General features: G+C 38.3%; 4 protein-coding genes and 2 non-coding genes across 8 annotated transcripts; 3 read left to right on the top strand and 3 right to left on the bottom strand.

The window, feature by feature from the left end:
• Positions 1–6,791: 6,791 nt before the first annotated feature.
• Positions 6,792–13,520, top strand: LOC133732420 (ubiquitin C-terminal hydrolase 13-like). 3 transcript variants are annotated; one of them, XM_062159961.1, is made up of 10 exons: positions 6,793–7,575; positions 7,656–7,775; positions 8,291–8,413; positions 9,767–9,829; positions 9,912–10,000; positions 10,109–10,217; positions 10,662–10,730; positions 10,839–10,956; positions 12,431–12,528; positions 13,112–13,520. In XM_062159961.1, the coding sequence occupies exons 1-9, from the start codon at positions 6,937–6,939 to the stop codon at positions 12,508–12,510; spliced, it is 1,410 nt and encodes a 469-aa protein (XP_062015945.1). In that variant the 5' UTR covers positions 6,793–6,936; the 3' UTR covers positions 12,511–12,528; positions 13,112–13,520. The 3 variants fall into 3 exon arrangements, with proteins under 3 accessions (XP_062015946.1, XP_062015947.1, XP_062015945.1); XM_062159962.1 differs by lacking the exons at positions 10,839–10,956; positions 12,431–12,528; positions 13,112–13,520 and adding an exon at positions 10,378–10,452 and having other exon boundaries at positions 6,792–7,575; positions 10,662–10,727; XM_062159963.1 differs by lacking the exons at positions 10,839–10,956; positions 12,431–12,528; positions 13,112–13,520 and adding an exon at positions 10,378–10,442 and having other exon boundaries at positions 6,792–7,575; positions 10,662–10,708.
• A 1,629-nt stretch (positions 13,521–15,149) lies between these two features.
• On the bottom strand, positions 15,150–15,835 carry LOC133730326 (probable ribose-5-phosphate isomerase 2). The gene is made up of 2 exons (XM_062157942.1): positions 15,600–15,835; positions 15,150–15,357 (listed from the first exon to the last, which is right to left on the bottom strand). Exons 1-2 carry the CDS (start codon positions 15,833–15,835, stop codon positions 15,150–15,152), a joined length of 444 nt encoding a protein of 147 aa, XP_062013926.1.
• A 693-nt stretch (positions 15,836–16,528) lies between these two features.
• Positions 16,529–19,125, top strand: LOC133734579 (uncharacterized). The gene is made up of 2 exons (XM_062162200.1): positions 16,529–17,377; positions 18,861–19,125. The coding sequence occupies exon 1, from the start codon at positions 16,628–16,630 to the stop codon at positions 17,375–17,377; it is 750 nt and encodes a 249-aa protein (XP_062018184.1). The 5' UTR covers positions 16,529–16,627; the 3' UTR covers positions 18,861–19,125.
• Positions 19,126–19,777: 652 nt separating this feature from the next.
• On the top strand, positions 19,778–19,850 carry TRNAE-CUC (transfer RNA glutamic acid (anticodon CUC)). Its single transcript has one exon. It is a non-coding gene; the product is annotated as a tRNA-Glu (tRNA).
• Positions 19,851–20,027: 177 nt separating this feature from the next.
• On the bottom strand, positions 20,028–21,772 carry LOC133732155 (SAGA-associated factor 11). Its single transcript, XM_062159638.1, has 4 exons — positions 21,633–21,772; positions 21,398–21,455; positions 20,608–20,916; positions 20,028–20,482 (listed from the first exon to the last, which is right to left on the bottom strand). Exons 2-4 carry the CDS (start codon positions 21,443–21,445, stop codon positions 20,300–20,302), a joined length of 540 nt encoding a protein of 179 aa, XP_062015622.1. The 5' UTR covers positions 21,446–21,455; positions 21,633–21,772; the 3' UTR covers positions 20,028–20,299.
• An 82-nt stretch (positions 21,773–21,854) lies between these two features.
• TRNAE-UUC (transfer RNA glutamic acid (anticodon UUC)) lies at positions 21,855–21,926 on the bottom strand. Its single transcript has one exon. It is a non-coding gene; the product is annotated as a tRNA-Glu (tRNA).
• Between the last annotated feature and the right edge of the window lie 5,384 nt (positions 21,927–27,310).

Here is a 27,310-nt window from a genome sequence, read left to right as displayed (position 1 = left end):
TTGAGCTTACCCATTCAATGAAGTTTTAACCTGTAACCTATTTGGATGAAGACTCGTAAATCTTGATGACTTCAGTTCTTCATGTAGCTTAAGGTCCCACAAGAAAATTTGAAGACTGGGCAAGACAAACAAACATAGGCAGAGCAATGTTAGCATTTTTGAGGTGCGTTGGAATTACCTGCTTGTGATTTTGGTCACGCACAAGGTTCAGCTAGCTCTAGTATAATCACCATCAAGTACCGATTGAGGCCTTGAAGTACACTATGATCGATCATTAATACTTGGATTTCAGGTATTAATATTCCATGCACATAAACTTGTAATCTGTTGTGATAATTTTTCACTGACCTGCTTTTTCTGCACTCTCTTATTTAGAAGAAGATTTTCTTTTGCCAAAGTTGATCCCGAAAGATGGCAAAGAGAGGGGCAGAGGCACCAATTAATCTGGACTCATGTAATGGTCAAATCTCAATCAATCCACACAAACAAGTCTGGGTTTGTTCTTCAATTTCAATTTGTGCGAGTTGTTGGCCAGAGATAGCCAATACATGGGAACCCTTGGAGAATCTCCAATCTGTCTCTGATGTTATAGAAGCATTTGAAAATAGGTATTATTTTGTTTCTGTTTCTGTTTTACGTTCCAGTTACTTCCAAGTACGTCTTTATATTGCTAGTGTTGGCCTCTATAGATAGTCCATAGGGTTTCCACACTAATTGTGTGTTGCATGTTTATATATATCTAGTGGGCGGTAAAGACGCGGAAATCATATAGCCAAAATCAAATTGACGAGGTGCGCATTGAAGTGGCTGATTATATACAGAGTTTGATGTAGGACTGTGACTGCCAAGATATTTTTTGAGTAAGGCTAGCTAGTTTTGGCTTTGAAGCAAATCTTGGTGTGGAACTTTTGTACATTGTTGCTCATATGTTTCCAAGCTAGCTTTTGTAAGTTTAGGGGTTTATTTTCTGAATTATGTTGAATCATGAATTTGGAAAGAAAATTAATGGAAAGCCCCTAATTTTGGATGATGAGAAATGCAATTTTTTTCCCAGCAGTAGCTAAATGCAAACTTTTCACATCATGCTTGTCAAAATGAAGTGAAGTATATTAAAGCATAATAAAACAGTAATGCCAAGGAAAACGAAGTCAGTTGAGAGATTAGAAATCAGTATCAAAAATGAAATCGATGTCCTATGATTATCAATATATCGAATTGTAACTCAAAACCGATGTAATCAAAACTACTGCACATCGATTTCTAATCACCAAACCGTAATCTATTATGAACATACAAATACCATGGAGCAAACCGATGTGTGGTCAAAAGGTGAACATCGGTTTTACGAACAAACAATACTCATGGGAACTGATGTCTACAAGTGTACTGGACATCACTTCTGGAATAGAAATCGATGCAAATGTTCAAGTAGGTATTGTTCGACATATACTTTTTTAAGCATAAAATGTGAAAATATGAAGAATTAGACATACCTAACATACAAAAATATGATGATTATAACGATTATACATTGATTTGTTTTTTAGAATCGATGTTGGTTGTTGTCTGGGACATCGGTTGAAAACGCGCTTATACTGATGTCTATACTTTTCTCTACACCCACTAAGACATCGGTCGAAAATTAGTTTAACATCGGTCTAGAACCGATGTCTATGAACAAAATTCTAGTAGTGGAGTGTGCAAGTATATCTGGATTGTGTATCTGGCCCAAACTCCAGTTACTTGTTTGAGTTGTAATATGGTTAGTCTTACAGATATTTTCGGAGATATCTTATTCAATGTATGATTCAGTTTCCTTGTAAGACTCTTATTCTTTGGTTGTAATCATCTATATAAAGAGATCCCTATTATCAATGAAAGACACAGTTTATTCTCTCCTAATTTCGATTCCCTAAAACACATTTGATATTTTTACTCTTTTTGATTAATTTTGTTTTGAAAAGTAATTTAATAATAAATATATGAGGGGAGTGAAATTTGCACTCCCCTTTCATTTGTTTAATATTTTTTACTTCCATTTCTATCTTTTTATTATACTATTCCACATTTGCCCTTATTCTTAGCTTCCAAAACTCTCTCTCTCTGGCCTTTCCACCTACTTGATCTCATCTCCTTCTTTCAGTTTTCTCTCATCTCTCTTCTATGGCTGAAATGCAAAAAGCAAAACCAAATTGACAATATCTTTTATATCAATTATTGGTTTAGATATATGAAGCTGCTATATTAAATTATTGATCATCATCCTATCCAAAACAGAAGAAAATATTAAATTGCCCAGATTCATTGCCAAATGAATACAATGAAGAAGGATTGATACCAAAATTGATGCCTAATTTTAAAACACAAATCTTCTAAATTGATACCAAAATTCTACACTTAATTGAAACACAAATCTTTCAAACTTGATTTTGTTTTCTGGGTTTTTCTTTCTCAAGAATGACCATATGTTTTAGATGTTTTATTGAGCTTCTTTTTACTCTAGAAGGCAGAAGAGAAACCCCTGCAAATATATCATCTTCCCACATCCCACGACTTGGATAAGCTCATGCTCATCCCTTCCAAACGTTTGGCAAGTTTTTTTATTTTTTGGTTCAATGAAACACAATTAGTTCACTCACAAATACACAGAACAATTAGTTCAATCTCCGCATAAATCCACACTACACCCACCCAATTAAACCTTCTCAATCAATCATTCACCATCAACACTACTCTACCATTTCTCCAATGGTTGTCGTCGCCAATCACTCCGACGGTCTAACACAAGTTCCTCTTCTTCCATCCACAAAGATGGCACCATCCACCGAACCTATCCCTCCTCAACAAAGTCCCACCGGGGTCTAATCCAAACACGTCACCATCTCAACCGACCCACCCATCTCGGCTGGCATAATCCTACCCATATCCGCCGACTGGAAGCTCCCCCTCCTCCTCTACCTCCACGGCGGCGACTTTTTCTTTGAGTCACCCTCCTCCTCCAGTCCTCCACCTACCACAACTACGTCTCCGTCGTTGCCGCTTCCGCCAAACGTGTGGCAAGTTGTATAAATTCATATCTCCAGCTTAACCAAGATTCTTTGCTCTGAAAGCAGAACCAAGATTCTCTGCTCTGAAAGCAGAGAGAAAGAGAGACTGAAGACAAATGTTGTAATATGTTAGGGCAATATCGGAAAGACGTATGAAGAAAACATATAAAAATATTAAAATTGATAGTGGGAGTGCAGATTGTAGTTTGGGGAGTGCAAATTTTACTCCCCATATATGAAAGGTATTTACATAAAAAAATTAATTTATTATGGTTTGTCACAGAAGCGCTTTTATAGTATAGGAGACTAGGGCTTAGTTTGGGATTGCTTTTGGAACCTACTTTTGGTCCAAAAGTGCTTCTGGAGGAAAGTGAGGTTGTTTGGTAAACTTCAAAATTGTTGCTTTTGGGCGGAAGCGCTTCTCTGGGCAGCAGGAAATCAGAAGCTACTTTTAGTAGCTTTTGAAAATGGCTTTTGCGGATTGCGGCTGAAAACACGGAAGATTTAATGAAGTTAAGCTAACTCCCTATTTTATCCTCGTCCTTTTCTAATCGATCGAAATACAACAGAGCCAACAATAAGCATACATCCACAACCCATTCCATTTCTGCATTGAGCAAAACAGTCTCAATACACATGGAGTATGACTGTATGAGAATGAAATTTACCTTTACTGTGTTAATAACTATTCTTGCTACTGTGTGTAGCTTCGAACACGATCACTGAACATGATGTTTTCTAACTTCGAAGCCAACAACCCGCTACCCTCCAATTCCACTCGGGTTTGCACTCCACTACATAGATTCTGAAATTGAGCGCTACCAAGCTCGGTTTCTTGCTCTAGGATGATCATCAACGTCGAAATTAAACCATGAAGCCCAGAAAACTGCAGTGCACAGTGAGCTCCGTCAGCACCGAAAACAACCAAAAATGCCATTCGATCATAACTCATGCGAAATCGAAAATTATGTGTACAATCGTGTAGAGCGTGAAGAGAAGATCAATTTCTATACCTCAAGCATCGACAACGGTGACCGGAGTCGCCGGAAAAGCTTCAAGCTTCGAATCTCTCCAAGATCCTTGCATGGATAATCCATCACCATAGACGTGTCAGCGCTGAGAAGAGAAGTCGAACGCCGGTGGTGCGCCGCCAGGATATGGCCGGACGGAGGAGTTCCAGCCGGATCTCATTTTCGGGTCGTCGGGTCGCGTCACAGGTCAGAGGCTCTGATCCCTTCCCGAGCCTTCTAGATCGATCTGATCTGGTCCATCTCCTTTTAAACAACATCTAACGGCCAAGACCAGTCGGTGGAGTGATAGGAGCATAATTATGTTATATTGATAACGTTAATCTCTATACTTTCTTTGTTAGTTTAGTGTATTTTCTCGTTATTTACGTTGTTTACTTATTTTATAGGTATTTTGAGCAAAGAAGGAGAAAAGAAGTAAAAGAGGGATTGAAAGGCAAAATCGGCAAATCTGCCTGTGCAGATCAGTTAACTTCGACAGACCACTGAGACCATCTCAGAACGATTCAGAGGATGATCTTTATATTGATGGAAAGCCTTGGATGTCTAGTTTCCAAATATTTTTACGGCTCATCAATATCATTTTTCTAGAGGAAGTTATGGCCGATTTAGTACAAGAAGGTCATACTGAGGTTGGATGGGAATTTATGTTTCGAGGCCCAAATCACACCGAAAAGCCTGAGGACGATTTTGTGTATCATATTCCGATTTATGATGGACAAACGGAACGATATGAATGGTTGGAATAAGTCATCAAGTTCAAGAGCCAATAGGAAAACTCCACCTAAGCACGTGAACCCTAATTCTTTTAGGTTTTGGATTTCCTACACAACAAGAAAGATGAAGGCCGGCAACCTCTAAGCATATAAAAGGGGATCAATCTGCAGCTTCTCTTCTTTTCTGTTCTCTCTTTCTCTTCTCTTCTCTTCTCTCTTTTCTTCTCTCTTCCTCCCCTTCTTTGTTTTGTTTTCTTCTATGTTTAACTAGTTTTTATTAAGGGGGCTGCTTGAAGCCCCAAATCATGATTGTAAACTTATTATGACTTTCAATTAGTTTTGTTTATTTATTGGATGAGAACCTAATTTCTATCTTCACATTGATGATTCCTTTGCATGTTTTCTATTGCTAAGAATGATCATTGCCTGTGCCTTGCTTCGAGGGTTCCGTTGAGAGTTCTAGAGTAGTAAATTGTCTATAAGGCAAGTGATTAGGTTCCTAGGTTAATTGAGACGCGTCGTACTCAAGATGCCTTGTGATGTCTCGTTTTTCTATTGCGTAATGATTTCTTTGTGTTAAATCTAGAGTTGCGTCAACCTAGGTTGCATTTTAGAAAATAGGTTAGGTGTAGAGCGTCTCTCACCTAGCATACAAGTAAGGAAAAACAATAGGTTAATTCAGGCGTTGGGTTAACTTGAGCATCTTCATCCATAAATAAATGAAATTAGGTTGAACATGATTAGTTTACTTGATTGATTGGTGGTGGATGCAATTCCTCTAACTTGTTTTATCTTTGATTTTCATAACCCTGAATCAAGTCTTTTTATTTTCGGAGTCATTTAGTGTTTCGTTTTTATTTAATTAGTTCGTCAACCAAAACACCTTCAAAAATTATCAAACTTTGTCAGTAGTTAGTTTATCATGTCTAGAGTCTGTCTGTAAATTTTCGTGACATTTAGAGTAGTTTAGAGTCGTCTGCCAGTCAGATCTTTCTAACTGAACAGTTTAGGATTTATTTTGTATTGAGTCTTTAGATTAGTGATTAGACCACAATCTCTTGCGGGAACGATCCCTACTTACCTATACTATTTTCGACATTCTTGTAGGGTTAAGTTATAGGCATTTTTGTGCATCTATTTAGGTGGATAGAAATAGTTTATCATGGAGAAAGTGAACGGCTTAGATCGCTCCTCCTGATTTTATATTTTCCTTTAATAATTTCTTTAATCCTCAAAACTTCCAAAATTCGTAAAAATTAGCTCGGGTATCCGAAAAATTCTCCAAAAATTCTCACGAACTCGTTGTGTCGTGTATGTTACTCTCAAACCCTTAAATCAAGAATTTCTCCTAGTGAAAAATTCTGAAAAATATTTCCGAGCACCATTAATAATTTTCGAGATCGTAAATAAATAATTATCAAATGATCTCAATTAAGCTCGATAAATTTTCCAGGGCTCACATGTCTTGTTCTATCGAAAGATTGGGTCTAGTGCATGTTGTGGGAGTTGTGGTTTCAGGGAAAAGACTGCTATTCATTGTTTGTAGGACTGTAAAGTAGCTACTGATGTGTGGAAAAATACTTTCTTGGTGGATGTCTGCAAAGTCTGGAAATAACGAAATTTCATGGAGCTTTTTAATCATGTTGCAACTGTTGCTAAAGATTGGGAGCTAGAATGGTTTGCAGTGATTGCTTGGTTTTTATGGCAAAATAGAAATTGCAGAGTTCATGGGAAGAATGTGTCACAAGCCCTTGAGTTAATTAACAAGGTTGCTGCTTGGTTTGATTTTAATAGTACAGTACAAAAAGGAGATGATGAGATGAGTAATGTGCCTAGTGTATTAACATGTATGATTATTTTGGTAATTATACCCACCAAGTCAAAGCATTTTTGTCTTGCAACTTACCAAACACTTAGAAATTGCTTTTTATTCTCACAACACTTTTAAAAACAGTTTACCAAACACTCAACTGCTTCTTTTCACAGCAAGTTCGGTAGTGCTTACTCTCACACCACAGCAATCCCAAACTAAGCCTACGACTCTAGGGAAAGCAGAGTAACGGGGCAGAGACTGGGAGGGGAAAGTGAAGCGACTAATTGTGGAAGAAGCTCTGGAGTAGTGATCGATCATCCCCAATCTTCGCCATGGTAAACCCAGAACCCCAAAACCCATACAGACTCGACTACAACGCCAATTTCAGCGACTGGAGAACCAAGCTGGACTCTGTCCTCGACCAGAACCAAGTCAAGTACGTCCTCACCGAACCAAAACCCCCCGAGCCCACAGGCGCAACACCTCAGAACGAAGTCGCCCGCCACCAGAAATGGCTCCTCGACGACTTCACCGCCCGCCACGTCATCCTCGGAGCCCTGCACGAAAGGGTTTACGTGTCTTATCACCGCCACAAAACCGCCAGCTCCCTCCTGGAAGCTCTGACGGCCCACTTCACGACGCCCTCCGTGTCCCGGAGACTGGTCAAGTTCCGGCGCTACATGGAGCACAAGTTGGCCGAGGGAAAATCGGTAAATGAGCACGTGTCGGAGATGGGTTCCATGGCTGCTGGGCTAGAGAGTGAGGGAGTGAAAGTTTCGGAGGAATTGCAGGTTTTGATGCTGATGAATAGCTTGCCGGAGAGGTGGGATGAGACGGTTGGTGGGCTTATAGTGAACATGGATATAGATGGTCCAGATGAAATGGGTCTGGACAAGGTGAGCAAGAGGCTCATAGACTTGGTTTTGAAGAAAGACCAAGAAGAAAATCCACACCTGTATGCTACTATAAAGGTTCCAACTTTCTCTTACTAGCCCACCTGACTTAATTTCAAAGCTTCATACTTTACTTATGAGTTTTGTAATTAGTGTAGGTTGCCCGGGAGGGGGATCTTGTGGAGCAGATTGGAAAAGACTTGTATTTTGACCTTGTGGATCATGAAAAAGTCAGAAGTTTTTGTATTCTGAAGGAGACGCCATTTTACCGATTTAAGGTCCATGAGTATTACTTACATTTTGAAGATTTATTCCTCTTCTAACTACATTGTCATCGATTCTCAATATGTTCTGGATTTCATTGTTGTTTCTGCCATCTTTTGCTCTGCAAGATATCAGCATAGAGTTACAATGCAATTTCATTCAATTTCTCTCTGAAGTCATTTTTGTTCGAGGAAATTTGATAAAAGGTCTTACACTTTAACTAAGATTTCAAAGTACCAGCTAAAGCTCTCATTTCATGTAATGTAGCCTTTGTTACATGATAACATTTTATTACAAACATTATTTTTCGATTAGGATAATGTTTCTATGGCATAAACACTGAGTAAGAGGTCAGCTGAACAACCCTGTTTCAGAAATACTATCGACTCTTAGTGCTAGTTTAAATACAAGATTGTCTCTCACAATTTTCTAGTGTTTTTGTTTTCTTTTGTGGTGTTGACTTGTTCAATTAACATTGATCTCATTTTCTTTCCGCACTCATTATTGTTTTCCATAATGATTCATCCAGGAGGAGATTGCTAAAGAGTTTGGCATACCAGTACAATATCAGCGCTACTGGCGGTGGATGAAGCGTCAAAACAATACATATCGCCCAGGCTATCCATTGACGCTTATGGAGGAAACAGTATCTGTAATTATCTTATGCTCTAATTTCTTCTTTGTTTTTCTTTAAGGTTCTTTTTAATGCAGTCGTTGTGGGCCAGATGAGTTTTGGCTTATCTGTTTGATGATTGTCATGTTGTAGATGTTACTAGTACGTACAATCTGATGCCTCCACGTAGTGTGCTTTTGAAAAGGAAAGATAAGCTATATTTTCTGTCTTAAGACTTGTATGTTAGTTGAGTTCGTTCATTTTGTATTAGAGCATGATTATCTTGTTGCCTCATAAAAAATTTACATCCAACCATACAAATTGTCTAGACCTTCTACTTACACATTTGGAGGAAACACAATCCAATCCATTGTTCTTCATATGCTGCCTATGTTTCTTTTCTGCTCTGCTCTGTTTTAGTTTTGTTTCATACTTTCATTTGATGAATTTTTGTGGGACAGGTGAAATTTCTTTATCTCCATTTGATGCTTTTCATGTGCTCCATGATGCTTCCGCGTACTAGCTAATAAACTATATTTTCTGTCTGTCTTTGACTAGGGGTTATTAAAGCACTTCTTCCATGTTGTTTTAGAATAATGCTCCAGTATCTTGGTTGCTGCTTAAAAGTTTAAATCCTTCGTTTTTGCACTATTGTTATGGTTATTTGCTACCTTGCCCAAAGAACATGGGGTTTTCATCCTTTGTTACTATTTTTCATTAATTGGTTGAGAAGTCTGTCAGAGAACATATCATATTTAAGGTTACCTTGTTTCATTGGAAACATGCTCGTCCACTTGTTTCTACAGAAAATGCCGATTTTGAGGGGAAAAAAAATTCTGCTCGAAGGCTTTTAGAAAATGCTTTCTTCAGCAGTTCAGCTTCTGCTTAGGTCAAGGCATCATGTACAGATATGTTGCTGCTTTCTAAGGAAACAGTATACATAATGTATAAAACGTGATAAAAGAATTCGTAAGAACATTTATTTATATCACCATCTGGAATCAAGAGTAAGTTTTCCACGTTCAACATATGATGTGGTTTGCTAAATATTCTTCCTTGAACCATTTTCTATGTAAACAATTGTTAATGAAAAGGAAGATAGGCATTTTAGGTTTTTGTCAGGTAATATTTTGAATTTTTTTAATGAAAAGGAAGAAATGTTTTATCATCGCTTATGTTATGTTGATGCCTTGAACGAAGCATAATCTAGAAAAGTATTTGTACAGCACTTTAAAATTTACCAAACAGTACAATTTTGCAATAAAAGAAGTTCCTCGCAAACTTACTTCCAAAAAAAGTGCATTGTTGACCTAGCTTATGTTCTTTTATCTTTGTGCGTCTCTATTCATTTATGCACATAACTCAATCTTGTTCTTCTTCATCCCATTGTAGGTTAAAGAGTTGACTGGTAATCGTTCAGAAGTAAACTTGTTCTTAGAAGTAGAGCTTGGGCTGGTAATATTGTGTTACAACTAAATACTCATCCTTGCATGGATTAGCTTTGCAACATTTTTTCTGATTTTCTACATTTTTCCAGGATTTACACCCTATTGCTCCACCTGACAAGACAAGAGATGTCATTCTTCTCTTCTTTAAACTTTATGATCCAGAAATAGAAGAGCTACGGTACTTATGATTTTTATTTAATTTAGTTTATCTGTTTGGCTCTTACTCATAAAAGTGATATGGAAGAATATCAGACGTGATATCAGCTTGTTGTATCCATAATGTCAGTTATGTTGGAAGGCTATTTGTCAACCTCACTGGTAAACCTACTGAAATCTTATCGAAATTAAATAAGTTCGCTGGCTATGCCCTGGATCAAGAGATCGACCTTTATGAGGTAAGTATCAAATTACATCTTTATCAGCTCCTGGTCTCATTTTGCAGGTTACTTGTCGATTAGCTCTACATTGCATATGTCGATATACATAAAAGCTGACATTTAGTGGGTAGAGTTGGCTGCATTTATGAGTTTATGCTTTGTATCTATGTATGTATAGGAGCAGAAGCTGCTTGTGACCCCAACAATAAGCATGGTCTCCCTTCCTTCTATCTGAAAAGCTTGGTTAGACCTGGTAGCATTCTAGTGTCAGTAGCTTATTATTTGACTTTTTGTCGCTTGTATTCGATCTTTAAAAGAATCATGTTATATTACTCAATCAAGAATTGAATTTGTCTGATGTCAAGCTCTCCATCATTGGCCTTTGTTATTTACTGCACAGTCTACAATGTTGATCTGGAATTGTTGTAAGCTAAGGTATCTTAATGGTGCTTTGATGCTTAGGAATATAAGTTTCAACCCACGGTCGTGTGTGGTCTCATTGACAAGAATCTTACATTTCGAGCCAGTCAGGTATTATCTAAGTATTAAATGTTCATGGATGTAATGCTGCTTGTAAGCATTTATTTTCACTTATTCTTTTGGAGATCTGATTAGTTTTATTTGTTGTCGTTTATGCAGCTTGAGGATGGAGACATTGTCTGCTTTCAGAAACCAACTCCAGTAGAAATTGGTGTATGTTTCCTGTATCCAAATGTCCAGACTTTTCTGGACTCTGTGCCCATACCTCATTCCTCAAGTAAGCCTTTCAAAATCTTCTCCATGCATACTTGAATGCTATCCTATTTAGGTACTGTGTTTGCTCTGGTAGCTGTGTGATTGCAGAATTTTGATTTAGCTGTAAGTGAAGTTTATCTCATGCCTAGCCCTGTTCCTAAGAAAGCATTTTAAAGTAGAAACTTTCTTTATGCCTAAAAAGAATTGCCAAAATACACCCTAAACTTGGCAATAATTGTCAATTTACACCCCAAACTTGTAATTGCGAAAATTAGCCCCCTAAACTTGCGAAAACTGCCGATTTGCATCCCCTTTGTCAAATTCAACTTTTTTATCCAGATATGAGTCACATGCCATGCACGTGAGGGGTGGTGTCGTCATTTTGTATTTATTTCTTTGAATAATAAAAATATAAATTGAGAGAGAGAGAGAGAGATGATGATGCGTGAGAGGGTTAGATAGGAGTTAGAGACCCATCATCTTCCTCCTTGCCCAGTTTGGCCCCGAGGTGATTGTGAGATTGTGACTTATAAAATTGTTTGGACCCTGACAAGACACGTCTTGGAGAAATTGAGCCAATGTCAGTGGCTCAAGCTATATATATTGTCGACAAGTTTGAAATATATATTTAGAGGCTAAAAAAGTCTACTATGGAAGCATGAAAAGTCAACTATAACACATTTAGCAAACTAGCCAAGCTAAAGTCACGCTTTAGCAAGTTCTCTCTACTTCCCAGTGATTCTCGCTCTGCTCGATCTACAACATCGAGTATCGATTGTGATTTTCAAGAAGCTCAGCAAAAGTCCTCGCCACGAGGCATAAAGAATCCCACGACGAGGTTGGTGCTCTCTTCGTCTACAATCGCTTGATAGAAGTTAGGTCAAGGGACACCCCCGACGACCGCACCCGAACGGTGCTGGCAGAAAAGAGACTGTTGACCAGCTGCAACAAAATTGGAGCCAAACAAAAATAATTTAAGAAGCTATTTCTGTTTGGTAAAACAAAAGCCAACAACTTAAAGTGCAATCTCACATTTTCCTATGCAACTTGTGGAAGCTGCAAATACCATGCTTCTATAAGCTGGGGTTTTAAACGCTGATTGACTTTGGTCATTTTATATACTCCCAGAACTTGTATTAAAGTTTATCAAACACTTGAACACTACTTTTTGTACTCAACACTTTTAAAAGCATATTTTGCCAAACACTCAACCACTTAATTTGTAAGCCGATTATTCTCCCAGCACGGCTAAAGCTGATTATTTAAAAAGCACAGCTACACCAAACTAGGCCTTAGATGGCTAAGAAAAAGAACCCTAAATCTATTCACAGAAGAAAAATCATAGATTCATTGGAAAAGTCAATCGATTTAGGCTTTAAACAGAGACTCGAAGATAGATGTGGTCGTCCTGAGGGACATTGGGGATCCTCCACAGTACGGTTAGTGATGAAATTCTCTTTTCTGTGCTCTTACCAACAAATCTCTCATTTTTGTAGGATCTGAGGCAAACACCTCAGTTGCATTCTATGTAAGAGGAAGAGGAAGAAGAAGAAGAGGAAGAGGAAGAGGAAGATGAAGAGGAAGATCTGGTTTGGTAATTGTTAATATAGTATTTCAAATTATTAAATATATTCTTGTGTATATATGGTTCTTTGACATGCGAAAACAAAGACGGTTTCAATATGAAATACTTTTTGAACCTGGTTAAAAAATGAAAAACTTGTTCATTTTTTTGAACCTTTAATTTTGTTTCAGTTTATGGTTATGCTGACTAAATTAGCCAAGGAAATATATATATGCCCGGCAAGCTCTTGCCTGTTCAACAGAAGCTTTTGCTATGTTACTTTGTGGCTACTGATCACATTCTCAAGTAGTCAAGTATATATCTCTAACGTAAATTGACTATTGGTTCATGCAATTTCTATAATTAGGAAATGAACTTTAGGCTGAGCTTTCTGGTTCCTCATCTGTTTCAATTTTTTTTTTTTCCTTTTGTGCATTCGGACAGAACTTATGTACTCATTAAGCCCGAACTATACCTTCAATTAAGCCCGAGATAGCATTGATGTCTCTGAATGCTTCGGAGATGAACTATCCACAACTCAGCTCGCTCATTTTTAACTTCTTTTGAATTAATATTTAACTTTTCTAAGTATGAAAATGTTGTTTTGCACCAGGGATTGTTTACGGGAAGAGGAAGGGGCAGAGGAATGAGCAATGGGAATGGGAATGGGCTAGAGCCACCTGCAAGGGAAACTACTATTGACAACGAAAGAGGCAGGGAAGAGGTGTAATTAGAGCAAGGGGTGGAGGCTCTACTAGAGGTAGAGGAAGGGGACCTCAAGGCTCTGTTTTAGATATTAATAACCCGAGCACTGCAATCATGTTCTGATATTTACTAAACTAGTAATTGGATATCTATAGGTAACTAGAGGAAGTGATGCAGTGAATGAAAACTTGAAGAAGAAGAAGAAGAAATGAAACTGTAGAAGTAGAGAGAAAAATGGGTAAGAGGATCCTATATATGTATTTCTGATGATGAGAGCAAGAGGGTTACATGGTATTTACAGTAGTGAGTTAAGCATACGGATGGTTACACGTGTTAAGCATCCACAGCTCAACACATAACAAACCATGCACACTTAACAAACTAATTAACAGACTAATTGCTAATTAACGAGACTAATTACAGTTTCACTAATGAACCCTAAATATCAGTATATAGTCCTACTACCCCTCAGCTTGATGGGGAGTAAGCAGCATCAAGCTGGAACACAGATGTGAGTTTTGAGGTGAGCAGGGGCCTGTAGTGAATAGGTCAGCCTATTGATCATAGCCAAAGAATTTCTAAAGTTGTATCTGCCATGCTCCTATATTCTGCTTTAGTAGAGGATCGAGATACAGCAAGAAATTGGAGCATATAATAATCTGTTGGAGCATCATGAAATAGAATCACAAAGCCTGTGGTTGATTTTCTGTCATTTCAGTCCCTAGCCCAGTCTGCATCACAAAAAGCTTTAAGATGAGGCAAACTGTTACTGTGATCACCTCTCCTGAAATAAATGCCTTGATGCATAGTGCTCTTGACATATCGAAGTATCCTCCTTGTTGCATGGAGATGCACATCTGTGGGACAATGCAAGAATTGCCACACTGAATTAACGACATAAGCAATATCTGGCCTTGTGAATGTAAGATGTGACTCTAGCTAATGTCCCAATTTTGCACTGTGACAATATCTCTGCACTTGCCTTGGCTACCAATCTAGTGTATCACTCTAAGCTCAAGCACATTGAAGTGGATGTTCACTTTACCAGAAATCAGGTCAAGGCTGGGTCTCTCAAGCTCTAAACTGAGTGACATCTTGTGACTGCAATGGAACACCAACATTCCTCAAAAGTTTAAGGCCTGACTTGCATCTTGCGATCGGTGACAGAAGTCTGGAGTCCAGCGGTCGGCGAACAGAGTCCGATGAAGTCTCCAATGACTTTTTAATTATTCTGAGGGAAAACTTGTCTTTTTACATTTAAATGGGGTAAGTAGGTGCACAAATTTTTGGGTTTTTTGCACCAATAGTGTCTGGAGACTTGGGTAACTGACAATATGATACCCGAACTTACAAAGTTACAAAGTAATACCCAGACTCTATTTTTCTTATCAACGTAGTACCTGCGGTCGATTTCTGTCACGTCGCCGTTAATCTTGACCACATGTGACGCGCGTGAGTCGCAAAATGAGGGCAAAAAAGACTTTTTCACTCCATCAAACCCTAAATAAATAAATTCAAAATTAAAAATAACTGGTTTTTCTCTCTCCTCCCGAAACTCCATGTTCATCATCTTCTTTTTTTTTTTTTTTTGATCAACCATGTTCATCATCTTAAATGCAGCAAAAAAGCAACCAAAACAAAAAAAAACAAAAGAAATCCCAGCAAACGTATCTGAACCCATTCAAGTTCATCTTCTTAAACCCAGCAAACCATTATGATGCCATCTTTCTCTCTCTAGAGTTCCAATCAATTGATACAAACTTAAAGAACAACAAAAGAAGAAAATTTGATCAACAGTACAAACTCAAACAACAAAATCAAGTAAATGTTTATCAATAGATCTGCTATAATTCCATTAAAGGCTACCACATCAGCAAATTCATGTTGGTAACACTTGAACCCAACAATTCTTCATCTTCATGTTCTTGAACCCAGCAAAAAAAGAATCACAACAATGTTGATTCATTCATGTTCTTGAACCCAGCAAAAAAAAATCTAGCCTTGACTTCTGAGGGCAAAGTTTGCTCAATGAATTCTTTTGATCTTATCTCCACATCCAACCCCAAGGACTTGAGGACACTAACAAATTCAGAGTCCAACTCTTCCTTCAATTCCAAAACATTCCCCTTCAGGCTATCATCCAAATTATCAAGGCTACACACCCCCAGCATCAAGGTTAGACACAAAAACAAACATTCGAGATTCAAAGGACAAGAAAACAACTAGATTGCAACACTTGAACCCAGAAATTCATCGTCATATTTATGTTCTTGAACCCGGCTAAAAAGCAAAAGAAGAAAATTTCAGCAATCCTTGATTCGTCGTTCATGTTCTTGAACCCAGCACGAATTTCTAACAGGCGCCCTCCACCATTTTCTCTCTCAATAGGTACGTACCCGCAGCGGCCTTTGACTAGGTTGAGGTGGGGGTCCACCTCGTCGGCACCGTCGATAGCGAGATCGAGGATCGGGTAGTCATCGAGGTTGGATAATGGAATTCTAAGAGAGATGACTTGTTGGTGGGTGTTCTCAGAAATTCTGATGATGTTGTGAACTTTTTCCAGTTGTAAAAGCTCGCCCAAGCGATCCAGGGCGTGTTTGACGGTGGAGCCGGAGCCGAGGCCGAAGATCATGCCGGACTCGATGACCTTGTAGGCGGCGATTTTCTTCAACTCGTCTTGGGTCAGAAATTGGGAAAGAGAGGAGGCAAGAAAAGAGTCTTACTAGTTTGATCCATTCGTGCGTCACTAAAACTCTTGGTCAGATCAAAAGAAAAAGTTGAAGAGAGGAAGTTGAAGGGAGGGGGACTGGGCGAGAGTGCAGAGGAAGAAGACGAGAGGTGGAGAGGATTAAAAAAATATTTATATATATATTTAAAAAGGTAAATAGGTATATATTATTAATAATAAGTAAAATGTCAAATAAATGATAAATCAGTCTTTTTGCCCTCATTTTGCGACTCACGTGCGTCACACGTGGTAAAGTTAACGGCTCTGTGACTAAAATGGCCGCGGGTATGACGGACATACGAAAAATTGAGTCTGGTTATTACTTTGATAACTTTGTAAGTTCGGGTATCATATTGTCAGTCACCCAAGTCTCCAGACACTGTTGGTGCAAAAAACCTCAAATTTTTTAGTAGAGTAAGTGGGCATTTGTTAGGCCAAATTTGGATATTTGATTAAGAGCCTTTTTTTATTTATTTTTTATTATTAGAATATACTTTATTTATTAATAGAGGATGGAACAAACAGACATAATTTGAGGGGCAAATATGCAAAACTTTAACCTAGCAGTATTCAATATAACCTTCTTCTTTTTTCTTTTTCTTTTTTCCTAGATAATGATTAATAAAACCTCTCCCAATTTCCAATAATATCCAATATATACGGGTGAGTCGTCAACCGTTGAAACCGCCAGACCCAATGGATTCTGATTCTGAATTCTCCCTCTCCGCGATGGTATACCCAGAACTCAAGACCACCCACAGACTCGACTTTGGCGTCAACTTTCATATCTGGAGACAAAAAATAGGCTTCGTCCTCGTCGACAACAAGGTCAACTACGTCCTCACCGACCCAAAACCCCCGGAAAACGACGTCGCTCGCCACCAGAAGTGGATCCACGACGACTTCATCGCCCGACACCTCATCATGGGAACCCTAAACGACCACGTGTACATGTGCTACGAGACACACGAGACTGCCAAGTCCCTCATGGACGCTCTCACCGCCACTTACACCCAACCCTCGATGACGAAGCGGATGTACAAGCTCCGCAACTACGTGGGGCACAAGATGGCCGAGGGCAAATCCGTCCATGAGCATATTATGGAGATGGGCTCGATGGCTTATGATCTCCAATGCGAGGGGTTGAAGATTCCGGAGGAAGTTCAGGCTGTGATGCTGATGAATAGCGTGCCGGAGAGTTGGGACGAGATGATGACCGTGGTGAGGTTGAACATGGATTTCGATAAGTCTAAGTCGTCGGGTGAGCCAGATTTCGGTTTGCACAAGGTGAGCAGCAGGCTCAGGGAGATCGGGGCTTTGAAAAAGTTGTATCGGAGGCAGGAGGAGGAGGAGGCCAAGCAGAGGAGGCCGCATTTCAATGGCCATTGCCATACTTGTGGAGAATATGGGCATCACCGTAATCACTGCACCATTGCCATGAAATAGGTACCCATTTGGCTTTGATTATTGCTTCTTTATGCATGAAAGTAAAATGGTGGCATTTGTGTGGTGAATAATAGTAAAACAGTGTACGCATTAAGTTAAAATTGGTTCTGTAGAAATCTCATTAGGGTTTGTTTGGAATTTAAAAGAAGGGATTTGGATCTTAGTAATTCGATGGTCGGTTTTGTTTGAAGAAATTTTCAAAAGCACTTGATCCAATGGATTTTTTCTAATAGATTTTAATATATTTGAAATAAGCAAGTGCTTTGTACTTATAATGGATTAGGAATGACCATCTAATATCTACTTATTTTGTTCTATAATAAATCAATGTAGTCAAGGCAAGCAATGTCAGCTACATATTGTTTAAAATTGGTCCTTATGGGTGCATACATGCTTTTTTTATCTAGTGTGTTTTTGATTGGAACTTTTTGGGAATTTTCCCACAAAAAAAATGTCGTAAATGTTCTCGAATGTGTAATGGTGTATGTTATATCGGCTCTGGCTTTGATTTATGTGGTATTCCCCAATTTAACTCCTTTAAACATTAGGTTTGGTGAATTTCGATATTTTCTGCATACTTATTGAGTAACTGTAAGGACATGATGGTATTTAGCTCTATCGTGTGCCATGGAAGGGATGGTCCTCTAGCTGGAAGTCAGGCCAAGTGCAAACCAAATATGCATCATCTTCCTTTCCTAGCTATTTTCCAAATGTGTGAGAATGGCCACATGAATTTTGTGTGATATGCAATATTTACTATTCAGTCTAATTTATGATAAATGGTTTCCACTATATGTTAACCTCATCGTCTTTTACTCTATCTGCTTCAACTAGTTTAATGGTGTACACTGTATGTGCATACGCCCTAAACATGATTTCTCATATCTTGTCTCTTGGTGTCTCTCGAATTTCACACTCTCTTCTTTTCTATTCTATAATTCCACTCGCTCCTAGCATGTTTAGTATGTGCTTGAAAAGGACGTTATCCTTATTTTAAAACCATGAAATTAAACATTATGTTATATCGAATTCAACACTATGAGGTCGACCCGGAGATGGGTTTAGCAGTTACTAGGACTTTGTAGACTAGAGGAAGGAAATCGGATTACAATGCAGCAATCATTGTATTAGAATGAGTTCCAAAAATGCTCATAATGTAGAGTTAGGGCAATATCATTGTTATTCAAGAATGTGTTGGAATGAGCAATGGACTTTAATATTTTCTTGTTTTTTTAATTTTCTACTCGTTACAATATACATCCATCAAATTTTGGTTACATTACTTCGAATCTAACTTAGTTCTGACCCAATTTCCAACTCCCCTATCATGGTGGATTCATGGTAGACCATGAATTTGATTCTCATTTTTATCCCTAAATATTTCAATCAATATATATTTTTTTTCTCCTTTTTTATCCCTGAATTTGATTCTCATTTCATGGTAATATGCTAATGAACTCTTTCTTTTTTGTGTCTGTTATAGGATGACTGACAGCATAAGTGTGGGCGTGGAGTTTGATCAGCTGGGAATTGATAATGACATCTTACCTGTTCATTGCTTGATGCAGTTTGAGATTACTTTTATTCTCGTTTAGGCTTTCTAATTAGTACTTGGTGTTGGAATTTGAACATAAATTGCTACCAGTAAATTGACATTTGCTAGTTATGCTATTAAGGAATGGAAAAGTTCGCATAATGTCTAAGATATGTCTGTTGAATTGTTGGGATATCTCGCTTAATTAAAGAAAAACTTTACATTTCCGGCCTGGTGTATGCTCTCTCAGTCTCTCTCTCATCACCCAATACAGAATGGAAAATGAGGATGGCTATAGCTACTGTACAGACAGATGCAGAATTCTTTGATTTCTTTTGATGTAATGGGATTTGGTTCCTTGCTCAAACAATGAGCTGCCTGTCAAAGTAGAATTAGTGCATGAATCATTGAGCAAATAACTAGGAGATATGTTTTTGTTATTGCATGTACAGATTTGTCATCTAGTTATGGTTCATAAGGTTCGTTTCCTACTGCCCTGCCAAACAAGGACTGGAACTGAACCCGCATTTTGGACCTGGAACCATGCGAAAAGAGGAGGAGGAGGGGGGTATGGGCTACTTCATCCAAGCATAAAAGAAGTTTACTAACGGGACAAAGGTAAGATGCAAACGCCGGAACAGCTTATAAAAAAGTAGGCTGGTAGGGGCAATATAAGCCGGATATGACAATCTAGTTTTTTTTTTTTTTTTTGAGAATAATATGACAATCTAGTTGGTCCAGCAACATCTAGTTAAAAATGAATCAAGTAAGCATTAACATTTTTTAAGAGTTGCAATGGTAAATCTAAATTAGTTCAACTGTGCTGTTTAATAGTAATATAAAGTCGGACCAAACATATCAACAAATCCGTTGTAGTCTAGTTGGTCAGGATATTCGGCTCTCACCCGAAAGACCCGGGTTCAAGTCCCGGCAACGGAATAACTTTTTGCAAAAACTCTTTCCAATTTGCACCCAGTCTGATGATCATCAGCCACATTTGACGTTGAACATTTTTCTTTCTTTTAGCCAGATTAATTTTCGCCTTTTTTTTTTGGCCAATAGTCCTCATCAGGTAAATTGGACTTTGAAGCTTCAATCAAAAAGAAAGAATAGAAAGAAGGTAAAATTTGAAGACAGAATCAACTCCATAAGACTCTGAAATATCATTCAAGTTATCCGTAGACAGGAGAGGGATATTGTATACAAAGTGTTCTTCATACTCAAAAGAACTAATGTGGTCAGATTGTGACTAAATCTCCAGTCAGATTATCTGTGAATGCTAGAAGCATACTCAACCTTCCCTTTCCACAGACATAGGAACCTATGCAGATATACAATATGCACCGCTTCCCAGTGACTTATAGAGAACACCAGGGCTGAAATTTGATTCATGACTCTTCCAGTGCACCATTCGAGTACTCCTCACCTCCAACACTTGATGTTCCATTTGGTAGCCGGCTTGTGCTGTTGGAATTTGAATAATTGGAGTATGTGGAACCAGGGTTGCCTCGTGTATGTCGAGTCTGTGCAGCCGTGCTACTTCTTGTCACCTTCAGACGAGCCTTTCTACCCTGTGGTGGAGGAAAAACAAACATCTATCAATTTCCATCATAGCCAAAGTAAACAAGGAAACATTAGTTTTAATCATAAAAATTTAAAGAAAGATGTATACTACAATGAGATGGCATAGGCACACCTTTCCCATACACTTCTCCAAATGAGGAGCAAATCTTCCGGCCATGATAGTTCGACCACAATTCATGCACTCAAATATTTCATTGGCAACAGGAGGATGAGTCTGTCCAAATATGTCAACCAGGTACTTGCCATTTGCTTCACTACTATTACTAGGATCAGCTACCCTTACCCGTGCTTGGGCTGAAAGCCTCATTTCTTCTTCCTCTTCTTCAAAATTACGATCAAGTCCCAACTTTGCTATTCGGTGACACTCAGATGCAACATCAACAATAATGGAATCGAGTAGATCCCCAAAAATATTATTAAGCTGCAAGCACAGGCCATAAAAGAAAGGAACCATGAGAACTATACTGTCAAGTGTCAACCGACCTTTACTGTCAAGTTCTTAATTATATTTGGATATCACAGACCGAGAAAAGGACTGAATGAAATTCTAGTCTTCCCATACACAACAAGAAAAGCCCTATAATGCTTTAACTGGCAACTTGTGATGATCTATCAGGGACAAAGTTTGAGCATCTTCTATATATGTATACAACGAAATAATAAATTCACTAATTTCTCCCACTATGACATTCAAATCCATAGCTTGGTTTTCGATTGTTGTGCTGCATTTTGATCAAGAACCATACAATGGACAAGATACCAAATTCAAAACTCCACATTGAAACATAATCAAGAATTTGGTGAAAAGATGCCATCTTTGACACCTTACCACATTGCTGAATCAGACCCAGCAAAGAAAAAAAAATAAAAGGGGGTTCCTTTGGATGAAAATGGATACATACCTGTGCATCAGAAGTTGAAGACGTACTGTCTTCATTAGGAAGCGACATGCTTTATAACCTATCAAAATACAGGGTTTTAATTTAGAAGAACCAGAATCAGCTGCAATCTAAAGTCTGCAGCTTGTCTGCGTATAGGAAATCTCAGCGTGATCGAGATGAGTTTATAGATCTTAGAAGAAAACTGTTTGCTTTATATGCGTGAAATAGAGATGGAGAGAGAGAGAGAAGCACTTACTGTGAGGAAAGTGAAAGCAAAGCTGCTCGGCAGAGAGAGAAACAGAGAAAGATTTGATCCCAAATCGATGGGTTTGGGACGAAACGAAGGAGGAGGGGGGCAATCAAGTGCGCCGGGGATGCATCTTTTCTTTTAGATCAACGAGTAGGAGCCTGCCAGGTTACCCTTTTAGAGTTTACCAATAGAAAGTAAAAGTTGAAATTCCAGAGAGCAAAAAAAGAGTTCCATTGCCGGGAATCGAACCCGGGTCTCCTGGGTGAAAGCCAGATATCCTAACCGCTGGACGACAATGGATTGTTGTTATAATACAACCAAATAATGAAAATATTACAATATGCTTAGGTTACAATGTTTTTCACATATGGTATAACAGTAAAATTACTACCACTTGGTATAACTTCTTTTACACAAACGTAGCTTTTATTGAAGTAAACAAAGGTTTAAAGCCAAACTCTAACCACATATTACACCAAGGTGTACATACTTAAATGATTGATTTTCAAAAATTGGGGTAAGTTAAGAATCCGATGCACATGATAGTAAGTGTTTTAGAACGTTAGAGATTTCATGTGCTTAAGATATGCGAACGTATCCCTCATGAGCCTTTATATGGAGAAGTAGATAGTTGTTTTATCTCAAAATGATGATACATCCCCTTGAAAATTGAAATAGATTCTCTATATGATTTCCAAAGTCCAATTCACTAACCACTTCTTGCTTTGCAAGCAACATTTCTTTGGAATTTCTAAATTGATTATAAGGTTTACCACAATGCCCACACCTAAATATATCTAGATCTCTCGACTTGCAAACTGCCCTGAGTTTGAGTATTAAATTGATGGGCAACCCAAGGATTAAAATATCTGTATCTACATATCTATCGGAACTTTAGATATATCGGGAATATTCGAGAAAATATATCTTTTTTTAAATAGTCAATTTATTGGAATTACATATAAACACATATGAATGTCAACTTCATCTACATATAAAAAGAGACTGTAGGTGATTGAAAAATCGCTCGCTGGTCTACGAAAGTACAATAATCAGACCAAGACATATGACCCATATAATACGAATTGTAGTGATGAACATGATAGTTATAGATTTCTTTGGAGCTGCAGACTGTTTCCCTTATAAGGGAATGATAAGGATGAATTCAATTGGATGATTGATCATGTATTTCTCCATATTGATTATAATTGCACCACATTTATTTACACTCTTGTGTGGATCATAACTCAATAGTATGTTCTCTTTGTCTGAAACTTTAATATAATTGAGGTGAATTTAGAAAGATGAAGTGAATGAGTTACAGTTTGAAACATGGCTCCAACAAGTTTGTTTTCTTTTGCTGAAATTGCTTCATCATGAATTCTCCTCTCCCAGATTTGTCTTCAGGGAATTTTTTATCACCTGGATTTCACTCCTCACTCGGATTTCTCTCGAATTGAATACTTCCCACCTAGATTCACTTTGAGGAGATTTCTCTTCACCCATATTCGCCCTGAGGAACCTAACTAGGGTTTCAAATATAATTTCGTCTAGTAGTCAGACATCTCTTTGTTTGTTTGTTTTTTTTTTTTTTTTTTTTACTAATGAGTCGGACATCTCTATTAGTTGATTTGATATTTGATCGAGTTAGGGGTGGGTGGTTTTATGTGCGAGCATGTATATGTAGGGAATTGCTAGCTTCCTAAATAAATGTATAGTTATAACTAGGTCGTACAAGGTGGCAGGGCAAATTGTTACATTTAGCACATGTATTTTATGACATTATTACTTACTAGCCTCATATTCGTGATGCAAGGTATCTTACTATCCTCATCCGCTCTCTCAATTCAGTTTTTTGTTATTGTATTTTACCATAATAACTTTGTTGGATAATTTTATTATGAGCTTTCATTTTTATTCTAAAGGGCATTTTAAAATCGGGTGGTGACCACTTACCCAAATTTGGGCCAATATACTCTCACTTACTCCACTAAGAGTTTTTTACTCCCATTTACCCAATTTAATATTTAATGACAGTTTTGCCCTTAACTCAATTAATTAATTACATGTGCATCTCCCTGTCTCTCTCCACTCTCCTTGATCTGCTCTTTCTCTCTCATCCCCATTCTCTCTCTCTCTCTCTCTCTGTGCCTCAGATCTCTGTTTCACCTGAAAGCTTCCATCGCCTCCATCACCGCCACCTCCTCTTCCATCAAACCTTCCATGAACTCCGTGAGCTCAACTTCCCGTGCAGCCGCAAGGTCTCCCAGTCTCTCCAGCGCCACCCTTGATCTTCGAAACGTACCAGCAACGACAATAGGCTATGGATTGGATTCACGAAGGTTCGAAGACAGATGGGGTTTCTGGAGAAGGAGAGGTTGGGATTTGTGGGTAAGAAGAAAGATGAAGACTTGCTCAGAATCTGGGTCGCTCAGAAAAAGCTTCGCATGCTTCGATTTTTAATCTGAAAGTGAGAGAGCCAGAGAGTGAGACTTGTCACTCACTGAGAAAAAGGTTTGGTGGTTGTTATTGACTGGATTGCCCTTGGTTGCATGTATCAATTTATATGTTCAATTGAATGCTTATGATAACACGTGGAGTGAACATATAAATTGATCAATTGTGCCTGTAGTGTATTCATTTTGGTTTTGGGAGTTTATGCAATTCAATGGAGGGCAATAATATGATTATTGGAGGGTAATAATATGATTATTGGGGGGCAATAATATGTTTACTGGGGAGCAATAATATGTTTATTGGGGGGCAATAATATGTTTATTGGGTATTATTAGGGGGCAATAAAATCAGACGCTAGAATCCGGTCACCAGTCCGGTTGCCGGATTCCGGTCACGGGTCGCCGAAGTCCGCGGCCGGCCACCGGTCGCCGGAGTCCGGCAAGGTCTTCGATGAGAAGCTAAGTGACAAAGAAGGAGAGGGCTAAATTGTCCAAAAAATAAATAAAAAGGAATTAAAAAATACTTAATTGGGTATTAGGGAAAAAAATATATTAAATATTGGGTAAGTGGGCAATCTCTTAGAGTGTTTGGGTAAGTGGGGTTAATTAACCCCAAAATTGGGTAAATGATCATTTTCCCTTTTAAAATTTGGTGAAGCCTTTGACACCAAATTTTGGCTTCACTTTATAGTAGTAGAGATTAGGTGGTATATGAATGAATATATCATTCTCTTAGGTATCATACCCAAGGTGGCTGGGCCAATCCTGAGATTTTGGAGGCCTGGAGCGAAAACTGTAACGAGCTCTTCAGTTTTTCCTTGTTTGTTGTAAGGTTTATGACCTCCAGGCTCCAGTTTGGTATTTCAAAAAAAAAAACATCAATGTTAACATTATGTGTCCTCAACTCAGCTTATACATGAAAATGTAGTAACTCACTGTGGAGCACCATCAGTACATAGCCATTGACCCACAAAAAAGCTCCTGCAGTTGATATTAGGGTTGATGGAAAGGAAGGATTTGACACTCAGATGGAACATTTGAGCGACACTACCGCAAGTATCACCTTCCTATGCACCATAAACGGAATTGCAAACCAGGGTAGGAGTCTTCTTTGCAAGTCCAACTACATGCATGTAGTCTTTTATGTGTTAGATAAAGCGGAAGGAAAATGAATATTCATATAGAGAATTGAAGAAAATACATGTCAATCGACCATACAATTAACAAAAGTATTAATTTCAGTTTACCCCCCTGAGGTTTAGGGGTGTCGTCATTTCACCCCCTCTCCTCTCAATTTTGAATTTTTATCCCCTGAGCTTGTCAATTTTCCTCAACCGTGTCCTCTCCGTCCAATTTGGTCGTTAAGTTTGACAAAAGAGCCCACCTTAGGGGCTAAAATTGTCATTTCAAGAAGGAAAAAAAAAACACCAGAACAAAAAAAAATTCATTTCTGCAAGGAATGTCGCCGGATTTAACTCACGACGCCGGCGGAGGTGGCTAAGAGGACGACTGCGACCGAGGAACCTAACACGACAGCGTCCTCAACGATGATGACGATCGACGAGATTTCTAAGTTCTCGGCCCCGCACTTCTTCGATTTCATCAAGGACGAGACTGATGACGATTCCAAATTAGTGATGATTGATAGTCTGGTTATGCTTTCATCTGTGATTTTACCTTTCTTAATATGATTTCTTGTTTTCTTTGGTCCAGAAGACATTGACAAGGTTTTGATTATTTTTGGCCAAATTGTTTGTGCAGCCTTCAAGGCTAGAATCAAGACTGGTGGCATCAGTTTTATTGGGTTTTCAATCTTTATGTGTGGGTGTTGATTATTTCAAGAATTGAAGTGATATGGGTTTTACTACAATCTCATCTTGGTACTGTCCTATGACTCTTCTCTATTTGCTTCATTGATTTAGTCTCTTAATTGAGTGTTCTTGGTTTGAGATATGAATTGGGTTTGCGTCTTTGCGATATCAAATCGATACCCCTTTTCAACTCACCACCACCACCGCCTACCACACCAAGTTTACTATCCTCAGGTGAGGTGGGTCCAGACGGAGAAGTCCTGCGACGGGATCGTGACCGTCCATTTTGACGATCTTAGGCATGCAGAGAAGGCCTTGGTGGAGAAGAGGTGGCCAAGGTGTGTTACTGTGTTTGGGTATGGGGTTACTCTTGGATTTGGGAGTGTGAATTTGGAGAGGTGGAGGAATTTTGTGGGGAGGATTGGCTCTAGATTAAATTAAATTGGAATATGGAGTAGAGTAAGAAGGGGAAAAAAAAAAAAGAGCAGAGAAGAACGAAGAAAGAATGAGAAAAGAGGCGTGGCTGAGGAATTTTGTTCTTCTTCTTTTTTTCACACGAAATGACCATTTTAGCCCTGATAGTGGGCCCTATTATCAGACTTAACGTCCAAGTTAGACGGAAAATGAGACATTGGACACGGTTGAGCAAAATTGAAAAGCTCAGGGGGTAAAAATTCAAAATTGAGAGGAGAATGGGTGAAATGATGACACCCCTAAACCTCAAGGGGGTAAACTGAATTAATCCTTAACAAAATTACTAATTATAATGTATGAAGATGAAAAATTCTAACCAGCAAGTCTTTTACTCTCAGCTACTGAAATGATGACAAGAAGAGAGACAACTAGAAGTAGAATCAAGTTAGCCTTAGCCATATTGTACGTTCCTCTTCGATCTTTTTAAGCAAAAGAACTCTATTTCTTTGATTTTGTAGCCTTTGGGTTTAGTTATATATTTATAGAGAAATGTGCAGGGACATTGTAAACTATGATTCCTTTCGTTCATTAAGAGGCCGACTTGTTTTTACTACATTGGATTGCCATGGGATTTAGGGAAAATTTTTGCATTGGTTTGCTCAATATTGCAGCCCATATACTACATTACTACCCCTATGTTGCCTGTGTTGTTGTCTTTGCTTTTAATATTATGTAGCAGAACTTAAACATGCATTCTGTCTGTCTTATTTTACACTTTTCTGTTAAATACATGAGATTTTGGAAGCAACTAAATGAATGTATGCGATAAACTGACATGTTATTGTGAAACTGTTCCTGTTCAAATTCTAGAGATTATAGTTTTCGATGCAGGCTCATGCAGCTGTAATTTTTTCATCTCGTTTGTTCTATCGTAGAATGGTTCATTTAATTTTCTGGTAATTACTCCTCATTAAGTACTAAAAAGAAGAAGAGAATTTATGAA

This window comes from Rosa rugosa, chromosome 2, assembly GCF_958449725.1.
Source record: "Rosa rugosa chromosome 2, drRosRugo1.1, whole genome shotgun sequence".
NCBI lineage: Eukaryota > Viridiplantae > Streptophyta > Magnoliopsida > Rosales > Rosaceae > Rosa > Rosa rugosa.
The sequence above is the reverse complement of the archived record's forward strand: the minus strand, read 5'-3'. Positions and strand labels throughout refer to the sequence as shown.